The 16583-nt window shown below is 45.7% G+C and overlaps 1 protein-coding gene across 1 annotated transcript in view; it reads left to right on the top strand.

The window, feature by feature from the left end:
- Positions 1–16583, top strand: part of POU2AF2 (POU class 2 homeobox associating factor 2) — a 63538-nt gene that overhangs the window by 26235 nt on the left and 20720 nt on the right. The window contains exons 2-3 of the mRNA XM_068242197.1: positions 12878–12920; positions 14357–14655. Of these exons, the coding sequence (XP_068098298.1) occupies positions 12878–12920; positions 14357–14655 (342 nt within the window). The remainder of the gene's footprint in view (positions 1–12877; positions 12921–14356; positions 14656–16583) is intronic.

Genomic DNA, 16583 nt, shown 5'->3' on the forward strand with positions numbered 1-16583 from the left:
CTTCCCATTGCCCCCATACAACCGGGGGGGGCCGTGGGGCCCCAGGCTCTCTCACTGCCTAGGGACCACAGCAACACCCCGGAGGTGGAGGCTGGGTAGCGCAGACGACCCCCCCAAGCGTGGCCGGCGCCGGGGGGGGCCATCCGCACCCATCTCCCAAAAATTTAAAAACAGGCACTTACCTGAACGTCCATTGCGTTCTGCTGCTGCGCATCGACTCGGGGCACTGCATGGGAAAGGAGTGACGCATGGGTCACCCCGAGCTGTGGGGCTCAGGGCTGGCTCACACACATCACTCCAGAAGGGGGGGGAGGACAGGCACAGACAGCCCACTTATAGAGCAAGCCATCCACCACCTGCCTCCAAAGGACAGAATGCAAATATGCTCAATCACAAGAAAATGTATGCGTGCTCTACGCCAAGCTTAACCCTTTCAAGTCTAGCTGTGCAAATCTGGCTAAAATGGCTTATCATGAGACATGCTCATGCAGAAATGCATCTGCTTTCGCATGCCAAACTTTGCAGGGTCAAAAACCAATACCGCGAAGCGGTTGCCCTGCGGGAATTAGTTCATGCTATACAGCACTATCCAGGAGCGCCTCGGGGAGGCTTCCCATTGCCCCCATACAACCGGGGGGGGCCGTGGGGCCCCAGGCTCTCTCACTGCCTAGGGACCACAGCAACACCCCGGAGGTGGAGGCTGGGTAGCGCAGACGACCCCCCCAAGCGTGGCCGGCGCCGGGGGGGGCCATCCGCACCCATCTCCCAAAAATTTAAAAACAGGCACTTACCTGAACGTCCATTGCGTTCTGCTGCTGCGCATCGACTCGGGGCACTGCATGGGAAAGGAGTGACGCATGGGTCACCCCGAGCTGTGGGGCTCAGGGCTGGCTCACACACATCACTCCAGAAGGGGGGGGAGGACAGGCACAGACAGCCCACTTATAGAGCAAGCCATCCACCACCTGCCTCCAAAGGACAGAATGCAAATATGCTCAATCACAAGAAAATGTATGCGTGCTCTACGCCAAGCTTAACCCTTTCAAGTCTAGCTGTGCAAATCTGGCTAAAATGGCTTATCATGAGACATGCTCATGCAGAAATGCATCTGCTTTCGCATGCCAAACTTTGCAGGGTCAAAAACCAATACCGCGAAGCGGTTGCCCTGCGGGAATTAGTTCATGCTATACAGCACTATCCAGGAGCGCCTCGGGGAGGCTTCCCATTGCCCCCATACAACCGGGGGGGGCCGTGGGGCCCCAGGCTCTCTCACTGCCTAGGGACCACAGCAACACCCCGGAGGTGGAGGCTGGGTAGCGCAGACGACCCCCCCAAGCGTGGCCGGCGCCGGGGGGGGCCATCCGCACCCATCTCCCAAAAATTTAAAAACAGGCACTTACCTGAACGTCCATTGCGTTCTGCTGCTGCGCATCGACTCGGGGCACTGCATGGGAAAGGAGTGACGCATGGGTCACCCCGAGCTGTGGGGCTCAGGGCTGGCTCACACACATCACTCCAGAAGGGGGGGGAGGACAGGCACAGACAGCCCACTTATAGAGCAAGCCATCCACCACCTGCCTCCAAAGGACAGAATGCAAATATGCTCAATCACAAGAAAATGTATGCGTGCTCTACGCCAAGCTTAAATGCATTCACAGATTCACTCATCCAGGCACCACTGTTATCCCTACAGCTAAGTTAAAAGCCAGGGTCTTCGTTCACAGAAGAATGCATTCTTATCTCATCACCATAGGAATAAATTTCCGGCACTATCACCAGGCTAGTCTTCAATAGGTTTAATGGTATTAACAGATTCTTCCATCCATTACCAACAATTTAAGATACATTTCACATACCTGTTTGATCTTTCTACTGTGGGGCAATGTGGGAGCAGCGGTGCGCCTGACGACCGTTTCACTTGGTGTAAGATTCCTCTGAGGCTCCGTGCGCAGAAAAGACTCCATCTCTGTGTTCTTTTAAACTACCGTTCGCTCCGTGTACTGCGCCTGTCACGCCGCTTCCGCATCACTTCCTGCGTCCTTGCGTCAGCGCGCATGCGTACGTTTGTTTGCTTGCCACGCGTACACAACGTAAGCACGCACATGTACGTTCGTTTGCGTGTCACGCCTACGTTCGGCAGGAAGTAACATGCGTTCCACTGTGGATCCTTATACGTCTTTTCTTTAGGACATACAAATATACCACTAGATGGTGCTAAATAATTAAATTGGCTCATGTGTTGAATAATTAAATTGGCTCATGTGTTGTATCCTATATAGACTCATCTACACTAAAAACACATAAAAGGTATATTTTATTAATTCCATCATAAAAGAAAAAAGAAAAAAAATATATATTTGAGAAAAATACATTTAAAGATATTATTCCTCTATATTTTTTATATATAAAATGGATCTAGCTTCTCCTTCTGGGGCTATCAGGAGGACACATTCTTGTTGTTCTTTCCTTGAGACAAAAACTACCATATGGTGCTATTTTAATACAATGTCTGTTTTTCAATGTTATTCCTTAACCAACTTATTTAGCACCATGTAGTATCTTCTCACATTACCCCATACCCGAATTCTGTTAGATCCAAATCTAAAAACAATAATCAAGGGTCTTACACTCAAATGCAGTTACACATTCCCTTTAAGGATCCAGAAAACATGCCATGTCTATGTGGTCATTCAAACCTAAAGGTCCCAAAGCATCACTATTAACAATCCATCTACTTTCCTTCCTTAATAATAATCGTTCTCGATCACCCCCCCCCCCCCCCCCTTGTAGGAATCGGGACCTGTTCAAGGCCTGCAAATTTCAGGCAGGTTGTGTCTCCTTCATGTGCACTCCTGAAATGTTCGATCAATCTACTACATCCCACTCCGGTCTCCACTGACTTAATGTGTTCTTGTACTCGCTTCCTAATTTGTCTTGTCGTCATACCTACGTAGAAGCGGTGGCATGGACACCATACAATATATACTACGTGGGTTGATCTACAGGTTATGAAGTCTCTCGTTCTGTTTTCTATCGGTCCCACCTTTAAATATTTCCCTGGATTCATATGTGCACATAAAGAGCAATGACCACATTTATAGTTACCCTTGGATCTTCCCCGTTCCAGCCATGTGAGTTCTTTTGGTGTTCTAAATTCACTGGCTTGTAATGTATTACTTAGAGTTGGTGCTCTTCTAAATGTAACCAATGGAGGTTCCTTATATACTTCCCTTAGGACTGGATCTCTCTTTGAATCACTTTCCAATTTTTCATCACACTTTTTTTCTTATTTCTTTGTGCATTGGAATGAAAACCTCTCACTTGATTGATTGATAGTGCCGGAAATTTATTCCTATGGTGATGAGATTGAGTGTTTGTTTTCTACTTCCTGAGCACATCAAAGGCAGCATACCCTAAACATCAGACCCTCAAAAGATCCTATCCAGAACGATCCAGATAAAGCAGTGCCGGTTACTTTCTTCTATTTATACGAATGCATTATTATGCTTAGTCACCTATACTGCGCAGAAGTACCCAGGTAAACATAGGTGTCCTAACTCTGGCCCTGTAACATGCATAGTGCAGACATGCAAACATTCATTGCATCAAACCGATCTAGGGATTAGGAGCACACATCCTGACGTCCTCTCCTGGGACAGATAGCGCATCTTACCAATCGCACAAGGGAGCTAACGTAATGTATCCATGCGCACCATGCACATACACCAGCATAAGCTGTGTGCATGCTGACAAACACATACAGGGGAAGGAGGGAGTGCACTGAATTAAAACCCTAGCCACACGGGTCAGTAACAAGAAAAAAATGCATCTATCCGGGCACATCGCCTCTAGTTAGGACATTAAATAAGTTATTAAGGAAAGGGAAATGCTGGTGTATGTGCATGGTGCACATGGATACATTACGTTAGCTCCTTTTTGTGATTGGTAAGATTTGCTATCTGTCCCAGGAGAGGACATCAGGATGTGTGCTCCTAATCCCTAGATAGGTTTGATGCAATGAATGTTTGCATGTCTGCACCATGCATGTTACAGGGCCAGAGTTAGGACACCTATGTTTACCTGGGTACTTCTGCGCAGTATAGGTGACTAAGCATGAGAATGCATTCTTCTGTGAACTAAGATCCCGACTTTTAACTTAGCTGTAGGGATAACAGTGGTGCCTGGATTAGTGAATCTGTGAATGCATTTGTTTGAACATTTGCATGCTAGAGTGCGAAGGGTTAATAGATTTTTGCTGTTTTCTGGCCACACACCCTTCAGCAACTCCCTTCCCTTAAAGGGATACTTAAGTCAAACAAAAAAAATGAGTTTTACTCACCTGGGGCTTCCAATAGCCCCCTGCAGCTGTCCGGTGCCCTCGCCGCCTCCCTCCGATCCTCCTGGCCCCGCCGGCAGCCACTTCCTGTTTCGGCGACAGGAGCTGACAGGCTGGGGACACGAGTGATTCTTCGCGTTCCTGGCCACAATAGCGCCATCTATGCTGCTATAGCATAGATCATATACCATATAGCAGCATAGAGGGTGCTAATGTGTCTGGGAACGCGAAGAATCACTTGCGTCCCCAGCCTGTCAGCTCCTGTCACCGAAACAGGAAGTGGCTGCCGGCGGGGCCAGTAGGATCGGAGGGAGACGGCGAGGGTACCGGACAGCTGCAGGGGCTATTGGAAGCCCTAGGTGAGTAAAACTCATTTTTTTGTTTGTGGTACTTCCGCCCTTTCTCTGACCTCACGTCCTCTGCATACGAGGGTACGCGTCATCACGTAGAGAACGTGAGGTCAGAGAAAGGGTGGAAGTACCACAAGGGTACTACCGCTGAACCGCCCGCTGCCCGGCCTCAACGCGTCACTCTCCTACTCGGACTCCTCCTCCTCACTCTACTGCCAGCCACCGGTACTATTTAACTTGCATTAAACTTTTTTTATGGGGAAGCGGGCAGAGGGGGGAGCGTTAGCGGAGGGGGTGGGGGGAATTTCCGACCCCCCCCCCCCCCCCGCGATCGGGGGATGCTCCCCCCTTATGCCTGCGACCCCATAGGGGGGCCGTATTCGGCCGAACAGGGCCCCTGTTCGGCCGGCCATTGAGCAGTTCGGGCGAACCCGAACAGTTTGGCCGAACACCATTAGGTGTTCGGCCGAACTCGAACATCACCCGAACAGGGTGATGTTCTGCAGAACCCGAACAGTGGCGAACACTGTTCGCCCAACACTATTGTACAGGTACTGGGTGACAATTTCTCCTGTTCTAGCAGGCGAGAGAACATGACCAGGGTCAAATTCCAGTGAGTCGGGCTATCGCACATCAAGCGTCTCACCGGCAAGTTGTTTCTCCGCTGAATGTCTGCAAAGCATGCCATGGCAGTGTAAGACCACCTGAAATGCCCACACAACTTCAGGATGTCCTCTAAGCCTGAGTAGTTTGACACAAATCTTTGAATGACTAGTTTCAGCACATGTGCCATGCAGGGTACATGTGTCAGCTTTCCCAAATTCAACGCGGAAATGAGATTGCTGCCGTTGTCACACACCACATTGCCGATCTCCAGCTGGTGCGGGGTCAGCCACTGATCCACCTGTTTGTTAAGAGCAGCCAGGAGAGCTGGTCCAGTGTGGCTCTCCGCTTTGAGGCAAGACATGTCTAATATGTCGTGACACCATCGTACCTGGCATGCAGCATAGGCCCTGGAGAGATGGGGCTGTGTAGCTGGAGAGGAGATCGCAGCACCAGTAGAGTTGAAGTGCCACTCAGCCAAGGAGGAGGAGGATGACAGCGAAGAGGATGTAGCAGGAGGAGAGGAGGTGGCAGGAGGCCTGCCTGAAAGCCATGGAGGTGTCACAAGTTAGTCTGCTGCACAGCCACGTACTCCCTGCTTGTCATCGGTCACCAGGTTGACCCAATGGGCTGTGTAAGTTATGTACCTGCCCTGACCGTGCTTGGCAGACCAGGCATCCATGGTCAGGTGGACCCTTGACCCAACGCTGTGTGCCAGAGATGACACCACTTGCCTCTCCACTTCACGGTACAGTTTGGGTATCGCCTTTTTAGAAAAATAATTGTGGCCTGGTATCTTCCACTGTGGTGTCCCAATGGCCACAAATTTACGGAAGGCCTCAGAGTCCACCAGCTTGTATGGTAACAGCTGGCGAGCTAACAGTTCCACCACACCAGCTGTCAGACGCCGGGCAATCGGGTGACTGGCAGAAATTTGCTTCTTCCGCTCAAAGATTTTCTTCTCGGACACCTGGCTGCTGTGGGAAGAGGAGCAGGAGCCGCTCAAGTGCAGAGGCGGAGTGGAGGAGGGTGGCTGTGAAGGTGCCTGGGAGAAAGCGGCTGAAGATGCTGCACCTGAAGAAGGAAGAGGAGAAGGAGGGTGGCCTTTCTTTTGTGTGCTGCTGTTGCTCAGGTGCTCTTCCTATTGCAGTTTGTGCCTTTTCTCCATGTGCCTTCGTAAGGCACTTGTCCCTACGTGAGTGTTGGCCTTTCCACGGCTCAATTTTTGGAGGCAGAGAGAACAGACGGCATTGCTCTGATCTGACACATTAAAAAATTTCCAAACCACTGAGCCCCCCTGGGGTGATGACACTATGGTGGCATCAGCAGCTGACGTTGAAGGGCATGTTGGCTGGCTGTACATAGGTGGCGATACATGGCACCGGACATTGCCACCAGCTGTTTCCGACGACGTGCTCCCCCTGCTTCTTTCAGGAACTCATCTCCTCCTACTGCTCTCTGACTCCCCCCTCTGAACTGTCCCCTTGGTCATCTTGTTTATTAGGAACCCATGTGGGATCCGTATCATCATAATCATCATAATCATCCTGCCCAGCTTCGCTTGCCTCAGACACCTCCAAAACTGCACCAACAGCAGGTACTTCATCATCCTCCTTTTCACACATTACGTCCATAGTGTCGCCGCATAACTCGGACATATGAGGTGGTGTAACTTGCTTAGCGCCTTCATCTGGTTGAATCAATAATGGCTTTGAATCAGTTAATTCCCCACCAATTCCTGCGAAGTGTCAAATGCAATGAATGTGGTGCTTGTAGTAGCGCTGGTGGCTGCGGACAATGAGGTGTTCTGTGTTAAATAGTCAACCACGCCCTGACAATCTTGGGAGTTGATGGGATGTGCCTTACTCTGAGCACTGTACTTTGGACCAGGGCCGCACAAAATCACATCAACACGACCTCACACAGACCTGCCGGGAGGTCTTCCTCTGGGTCTGCCTCTACCTCTGCCTGTTTTGTCCATTGTGTCCATATCGGGGGGGGGGGGGGGGGGGGATGAAGTGAAAGGTATGCACTGACTTGACTAATGCAATGTGCATTCACACAGGTGCAGTTAACAGGTATGCACGGAGTGGTATATCACACTGCGTGCACTCAAGTAGGTAGGTGGGTGCACTGAACACAACAGGTAGGTATATGCAGTGATGGGTATTACAATGTGCACCTGTCACACACAGACAGGTTGTGGACAGGCACAGTGACACTGTGTGCGCTCAACTCATGTAGGTAGGTGGGTGCATTGTGAACAGGTAGGTAGGTATATGCAGTAATGGGTATTACAATGTTCACCTGTCACACACAGATAGTCACTGAATGTGCTGGGCCTGGCAGTGGCACACACACACAGTATGAATTAGCAAGGTTGTCTATGCAACATAAGTGTCAGTGGGACACACAGAAAAAAAAATAGATCGCAAGAACAAGATTAACTCTCAAAAGAGCTGTTGTGGGGTGCTTTTTTAACAGTATGATTCAGCAAGGAGCAAGCTAAGAAGCCTACAAGAGCTTAACTAGGGAGGGAGTGTAGCCTGATTGGCTACAATGTGCCTGCTGACTGTGATGTGAAGGGTCAGGCTGCATTTCCACTTGTGCGGTGCGGAATCGCCGGGAAAACACCGCAGACAAAATCGCATGCGGGTGCGATTTTGCATGCATTTTTTCCCGCGATTTCGCATGCGATTTCGCATAGGGTAGTAGGTTGCCGATTTTAACCATGTCACTGCCTGTGTAAATTAACATTACCTCCTAAGCGAAATCGCATGCGAAATCGTGGGGAAAAACGCATGCCAAAACCGCATGCGGTTTCCCTATTAGATACATTGTATGCGATTCGCTTAGCGGTGTGCGGGGAGCGAATTCTGACGGCTCTGCCATGCAGATTTTCCCCGCACACAAAAACGCTCCGCACAATGCACAAGTGGAAACAGGCCCATCCACTTGTATTGGCTGTGTGAATCCGCATGCGGACAATGCATGCGGATTCGCTATAGTGGAAATGAGCCCTTAAAGTTGACCCTAATGGTGCATTATGGGGGCGAACTGAACTTCCTGAAAAGTTCCTGGTTCTCCGTGAACGCGAACCACTGGAAGTTCGCTGAGAACCGTTCGGGCCATCTCTAGTCAGAGGTGCAAGAAGGGGACGGGGAACAGTTTATTAAGGATTACTACTATTTAAAGCATCTATGATTCTTTTTATTTAAAGCATATATTACCATTACCAGCACAGGACCAATACAGAGCTAATACTGCAGTTTAGGGGGAGGGGGGGAGGCGATCCTCTGGCCCAAGGGCCACAGTGCAGTCCACAACTTCTGCACTCCCATTGCTATGTCACTGGGGGAAGCCTCTGGGTGGTCCAGTGTAGGAAGGCTTTCCCAGTTTCCCTATGCCCCTCCTGCACTGTGCTGGGACCCTCTAAGCAATTTTCGACATTAAAACTGAAAGATTGCTCACAGCCGCAATACACAGGCACAAAATAGATTCTAGACAGACCTGTAATCTTCATGAAAAAAAAAGTGGTACTCCTACTCTGTTCATGTGAAAAAAATGGGAATTGCTGATGCAATATTCAAACAATTAGATAAAAAATAAAACATTAGAGTACAGATTAAAGAATATGATTAACCACTGGAGGACCACAGGCTTATACCCACCTAGTGACCAGGCGATTTTTTTTACAGTTCAGCACACTGCAGCTTTAAGTGTGCTGCACGGCCATACAACTTACCACCCAAATGAATCTTGCCTTCTTTTCTTGCCACCAACAGAGCAATTTTTATTTAATTATTTTTTTTAATTAATTTTATTCATTTTTTTTAAATAAATTTCATTATTTACGCTTTATTTACATCTCTCCCCTCCAAAATCCAATCACTGATCCCCTCTTATAGGCAGCAGCCTATGAGAGGGGATCACATTGTTACATAGTTATTTGGGTTGAAAAAAAGACATACCTTCAACGAGTTCAACCAGAGCCACTCGAGTGGAGAGCTTTGTCACTAAGCTGTCCCTATACAGCGATGTGCTCGATCGTAGCACTGTGCAACCGGAAACCGTTTTTGTTTTTTTTGTTACATTTCTAACAGCATGCTAGCTGCGAATGCGGACTAGCAGGCTTATCTCGGAGCTCCGCTCCGTCACCTGCTAATCTGTGTCCCCAGGACTTGACGCCGATCAGCGTTAGGCGGTCCTGGGAGTGCCACCCTCCCACTACTGATCGATGTTAGGCGGGAGGGAGGGAGTTAATGCACAGAGCTGTTTTTTATACATGGCCACTGTAAGCATTTATGAATCAAAACTATCTGCATAGTGGGGGGGGACAGTCTTATCTTGCAGCACTGGGTTCCCAGGTTTAAATCCAGGCCAAGGCATTCACTTCAAGGAGTTTGTATGTACTCCAATTGTTTGCATGGGTTTCCTCTGGGCATTCTGGTTTTCCTTCTAGATCACAATCCACAATTATCACAATTGTCTCAAAAACACACACACACAAAAAAAACACAGAAGGTAACCTGCAACTGACCCTGACTATGGGCAATGGTCCATGATGGCAGTCTATTGACTATGGCTGTTCTGCAAAATTGTCCAAAAAATACAGGATAACCAATAAAGATGAATGTAGCACCACTACCCATAGGTTACTTGCGTGCTTGTGGATAATTTTCTCTGTAGATGGCATCCAGGAACTGTCATAAGACACTGGCCAGTGTGACGTTGTCTCCTGTGTATAAGGATGAATCCTAGCAGAAACTGCTTTATCTCTATTTGCATTGCATTGTCACGCCAGGCTCCTCTGCTGTGTCAGTGTATCATAAGCTTTAAGGCCCCATTCACACTAGAGCGTTTTGCCGCATTTTGGCAAAACGCTCAAACGCAAACGCTAGCGCTAGCGTAATGAAACCCTATAGGCCCGTTCTTACCTGGGCGATTTGTGCTAATTGCCGCAAATCGCCCCAAAACCGGCAAAAACACCAAACGCAAATGCGTAGCCTGCACCATTTTCAGGCGATTTCCAGGCGATCGCGTGTCAGTGCTATAGAAGCGCAAAACGCGATTACGCCAAAATTGCTGCAGTGTTCAGTGATTTTTCCGCGTGAAATCGTTGGCGTTTTGAAAACGCAGGTGTAAATAGAGCCTTATGTGACAGCCACATCAGGTAAGCGGATATCCGACTGCACAGGCTGGTTTCCTTCTAGATCCCATACTGATAAGTTTAAAGAGGAACGAGCGAAAAAGGAGAGAAAAAAAATACATTGCAAAGTGAGAAGGGAAAAAATAGAAGACAGATCAAGAAGGCATCATTTGCATATTCAGCAGCGATACGTCGTGGGAGACATCATATGCTCACTCCAACCTGAATTATCGCAAATACTGTACCTGCTGTGTTAATGAGGCAAACTTTTGTTTTGTAGAGATCAAGAAATGATGATATTCGCCATGTAATTTGTTCATATTGTTTGATCCACAATCATTCTGCACGTAATCATTTTTACTACTGGCAGACAAGAGAAAAAACACTAAGGCCAGAAACCCACTAGGTGCGATTTACTGAGCGCTTTGCGATTTGAAAAGCTCTTGCTAATTTAATTCTATGGGTGTGATTCCACTTGCGTGATGTGATTTTATAAAAATCCCCCATAGCATTGCATTAACAAGAGCTTTTTCAAATCACTCCTAGTGGGTTTCTGGCCTAACAGGAGCTATATATTGTTTTTTTAACCTCTTTACCTCAAAGGGTTTTTCCTCTCAAAAAACCAGAGCAGTTTTCACCCGTCAGCGCTCCTTTCATTCATTCACCTATAACTTGATTACTACTAATTACAGCGAAACAATCTATATCTTGTTTTTTTTGCCACTGTAGAGGCTTTCTTTGGGGGGTACTTTTTGCTAAAAATTATTTTCTTCTAACTTCTTCTAACTAAATTATTTTCTTTCTTTCTTCTTTAATAAGAAGAATAAGAAAAAAATTGAAAAAAAAAACATTATTTCTCAGTTTTCAGCCATTATATTTTCAAAATAAAACATGCTACCATAATTAAAACCCACACATTTTATTTTCCCGTTTGTATCGGTTATTGCAACATTTAATATTTTTCCCTAGTACAATGTATGGCGCCAATATTTCATTTGGAAATAAAGGTGCATTTTTTAAGTTTTGCTTCTATCCCCAATTACAGGCACATAATTTATAAAGTAATTGTAGTATACAGTTTTTGTATACATATTAAAAAAGTTCAGTCCCTAAGGTAACTTTATGTATTTTTTTTTTTTTTGCACAGAGTTGTGGCATTTTGCAGGGACGTAGTTACTCGTCCCGGGGGAGGGGAAATGGTTAATATATAGATATATACAGAGGGAAATACTGACTGCTAGGTCGCTGGAAACGGACATTATTTCCCACAATGCAACAAGGATCCCATAGTGTGATGTCAGTACCTAGGTGCCGACATCACACTGTGGGAGGGGTTCATCACCACATCAGCCAGACATCCCTGATAATCTATTCGAGAAAAGGTTAAGATTTCTCATGGAAAAAAGTGTATAGGTCACTGATTGGGATGGAGTTCAATCCTAGGTTATGCAGAGAGGAGAATGGGGGGAGCGACAGGACAGGTAATAGTATATGCCTGCTCCCCCTGGTATCCTTTAAATGGTCCCACCCACCGAGTTCGCTAATGACCATGGTAGCGATGAAAACTCCTCAGCGAGACAGCTAGTGACTAAGCGATATATTTACTAAAGAGAGGTAAAATTGCTATACACATACAGCACAAGGATATTTTACTGGTGCCTATGCAAGAAGCGCAATGTTTGGTGCATCCGTGCAAGGCAGTTTTCTTCAGCTGTTTCATAAACATACCCCAATAGCTGTAGCATTATATAAATACGTAATGTTAATAAACCTTTGTGAGATTCCAGAAGGTTTGTTTTTTGCAATTGAATAAAGCCCTTAGGCTGCTTACACACCAAGACGTTACAGGCGCACGTTAGTGCGCCTGTAACGCTCCCCCAACGCACAGCAATGTAACACAAGTGGGCTGTTCACACAGCCCACGTTGCGTTACATGTAATGCTGCACGTTCGGTGCAAAGTGCAGCATGCTACGGCGTTGGAGCGGCTATAGCCGCGTTAGACTGTTTGCACATGCGCAGTGGGGGGCGGAGAGGAGGCGGGGAGAGCCAGCTACAGTAGCCGCGCACATGGCTACTTAATATTCACTGCACTGGCGGCAGCTGATTGGCTGGCGGGACCACGTGATGCGGAGTGTCTCGCTCCGCATCACGTGGTCCCGCTGGCCAATCAGCGCCACTCTGGGAGACATTATAGGAATCGAGCCGCCGAACGCGGCTCACTCTACCGTCGGCTTTTGCAGCACCATACGTTGTGTTAGGTGCACGTTATGCGACCTTAACGTAGCACCTAACACAACGTCTTGGTGTGCAAGAAGCCTAAGTCTTTTATGTGAGCTAGATTTTAAACTGTGTGAAGATACACTGCATATTTTTTCTTCTTTATGTTGTATAAACTTGAACTGTCGCTGCACTAAGCTTGAACTGTTTTTCATTTGCAGGGCAGTACCAATGTTTCCCAGACTCCATTTGTCCAAATGTCAAGTAAGTATTTTATTCAGGATATTGTAAATTAAACATTTTTGGCCTTTGCCAAAAAGAAAGACTTCCGCTTTTTTTTTATTTGATTTTATTTCATTGCCATGGCTACAATCAGATATTTCATAAATATGTACATTTCCCACTTTCAAATATTTCAAATATTCGATTTCTTTTTGGAATGAAATGTTCTTAAGAAAAAAAAAGGAGGAATGCTAGTTATCTATATTTATTAACTGTTGTTGTTGTTATTTATTATTATTATTATTATTATTATTTTTCAAGCACACCTTCTCTTAGTATGGTAGTCACTACCGTATAGTGTGTAAACTGAAGAACACATTTTCAAAGTGGTAGTGTAGGTAACTGCTTATATCCCATACTCTGCTCCAATTTACCATGGTTTTCGGTTTATGAAATCGCAATGATATCTTAAAATAAAACTATAACTTTCTGCAGATAAAAGTTTCAAACTAATCAACAGATTTAATACACAGAAGTCCAAATTGACCTTATCTACAGTCCCGTGCAGAATTAACCTTTCACAGCTACTTCCTGTTTCCACGAAATAGAAAGTCTTTTTCTTCAATGAAGACACACAGACCCAGAACATTTATAGCGTGCTTTTCTCCTGGCGGATTCAAAGCGCCAGAGCTGCAGCCACTAGGGTGCACTCAATAGGTGGCAGCAGTATTAGGTAGTCTTGCCCAAGGTCTCCTTACTGAACAGGAAGAGCTGAAATTTGAACCCAGGTCTCCTGTGTCAGAGGCAGAGCCCTTAACCAGTAGCCAACAAAGAAATGATAGGAAATGGATTCAGCTGCAACTGTAATCTCCATTTTTAAATGACCTATATTCTGCTATTAAGTTAGTTTTGTAATTATAATATTAAAAATATCCATCATCACTTGAGCCCTCCCTTTATGGATGCCTAACACTAAGAACTCCCCCAAACCTATGCCTCATCCTAAAGGATCACCCAAAGCTATGACCAACCTTAATTGACCCCTAAAATGACTCTTAACCCTACAGCTAAAAATAGCTAGTTTGGGTGTCACCATAGGCACCAATAGCAACTATAAGTGTTAATTTGAGTGCCGGAGTAGCCTGATAAAATGGTAGACGCTGGGGCTATCTATATTGGAGCCTATGGCACACCCAAATTACTGTGACTCCAGAATTCACTGCTTCTGGCTGAAGACATATTTAACCCCCGCCTTAATTAACTCCACTGGGGGGACAGCACCAGAATCAGGGAAGACTCTGAGAGCCAGAGCCTTTTTTTTTTTTTTTTTTTCCTCTCCTTGCTTCAGGGTTGGTTTAGAGAATTGTTGTATGCTAGCTGTGCAAGATCTTAATGTCCTTAACATCCATCTCATGTTTGTTGGCCTTTAAATAAATGTTATATTTTTATTTGCATTAAAGTGTGGTATATTCTTCCAGGTTCACCTGTATTGTCGGGATATTACGGCGTCCGGAGATCTTTCCTCCCTGAATCGGAATTCCACGCTGCCAAGCAATATTCAAATGATATCTACTCCTCGTCTCTGGGGGCAAAGGCAATCGGCTGTGACTCTGCATCCATCCAAAGCTACCAAGGCCTACTGGAGCCTTATTTTTCTGACTCTATAGGCGACTATCGAAGTACATCGATAACATCAGCTGGTGGCTCCATATTTAGTGCCTCATCACTGCCACCTATCCTACCTCATTTCTCTGGGGATCCATCACATTATTTATTGGTAAGAGTGTCTGAATTATACCCAAAATTAAACAATCATAAAAAACAGACCCTTATAATACTGTCGTTTTCATGTTCTGTCATTGAATCACATGTTGGCAAACTTACACTGTTATTGTTGTCAAGAAATTAACGCGACAAACGGTGCTTCCATTTAAAGGGAAGCTGAAGTGAGAAGGATATGGAGGCTGTCATCTTCTTTCCCTTCTAAACCATGCCAGTTGCTGGCAGTCATGCTGAGATTTTGGCTTTAGTTGTTTTTAAATCGCTCTCCTGCAACAAGTATAGATTCTGAACGGAGTCAAAGCATATAATCTGCATGCCAGTTTTGGGCCAGTGACTTCATAAGTGCCAGTGCATCAGCACAGAAGTTAAGCAACCGGCATTGTTTATTAGAGAAAGAAGATGGCAGCCCCCATATTCCTCTCACTTCAGGTCCTGTTAATCAATGTATAGCCTGCATGAGCAGAGCACACAGAGAGGGATCGTATTACATAAATGTGGTCCAGAGTTTACTCACAGCATGTCAACAACTGTAAAACTTGTACACCCACTAGATGGTGTTTGGCTGAGGTGGCTAGTTGAGGACATCTGCACCAAGAACCTATCAGTTGTACAGCAGCCCCCAATCACCAGCTGTGTGTCCCCAGGAGATTTGGAGTACTGACAGGACAGAAGGCCAAGGGCATTGTTCTTCTCCTTACCCCTCCATCATGTGTCGTTCCTCTCTACCCTGCGCCATAGCAACAGAATGTGTTGCTAGCCTACAGGTTAATAATGCCTATGTACAGAATTCAGCCCACAACTTGAGGAATTTACACAGATCCCTGTAGGTTGCAGTTCTTAATGTCTTTAAAAAGATATATCCTTTGCAGATAATGAAAAATACTACAATGGGACAAATACAGAAACGATAAACTGAGACAAGATTTATTACGGTAAAATGCATTGCACAGGTAAACATCAGTTCTGCTAAAACTCCCATGCTTCCCTGTTTAGCTAACGCCTTTCTGGCGGTGTCTGCTTTTCTTTTATCGAATGCCACTTTAGCCAGATGCTAATATTTTTCAATATCTGGCAGATTTTCATTAATCTGTATATTGCTTTAAAAATGCTTTGAAGTCAATGGTACAGGAGAAACCATTTTTCTCAAAAATGATCTTCTGAACATTCAATGTGTTTATACCAAAATTTCTCTTTTGGTGAAAACATTATTTTTGTTGGCAGTATCAACAGAATTACCTAAACTGTAGTATAGTACAGCAATCACAAGATGTCAGTGTAAAATGTAAAGTACTGCAATAATATCTATAATATTGTGATTTCTTGTATTCATTCTGTGTTCCTCTCTGTTCTAAGTAAGCTGAATTTCCCAATGGTTGTGTATAGTATATTTCTGCATGTTTTTTTCAGTAACGATTTCTAACTTGTTATACTGGGTGCCTATCTGCATATACAGACCACTCTGATCCATAATTTTTTACATTGAAAACAATTTTGTCAATTTGCCAGTTCATTTCTGCTCCCTAAATTCTCCCACTTCTGCCTTTCCCACCTCTTCAGAGGCATAAAAGACTTATATGACCATTACGTATAGCTATTAGCTTGGCCTGCTGCTCCTTTGGCCCAGTAGGACGACTGTCATTGTCCTGAAATTGCAGTGCTGAGCCAAAAATAACTTTGGTAAATGCTTGCAAGCTCTTGGGGTTTGGGGAGATTTGAGGAAGGACAAGGTGGTAGAGGTAGTATATGTGGTGGAAACCCTACACCCATCTGAAAACTTAAGTGTGATTGGCCAAGGCAATAAAGAGAGAAAACTATAAAAAGGCCTCTAGCTTCCTGGCACCATGGTCAAGAATGGGAAGTGAAAGCCCTCTCCTTGCATCTCCAGTACCAGGGTTTCGGGGAAAATGTATCATTTTTAGGTCT

This window comes from Hyperolius riggenbachi, chromosome 6 (genome assembly GCF_040937935.1).
Source record: "Hyperolius riggenbachi isolate aHypRig1 chromosome 6, aHypRig1.pri, whole genome shotgun sequence".
Classification (NCBI taxonomy): domain Eukaryota; kingdom Metazoa; phylum Chordata; class Amphibia; order Anura; family Hyperoliidae; genus Hyperolius; species Hyperolius riggenbachi.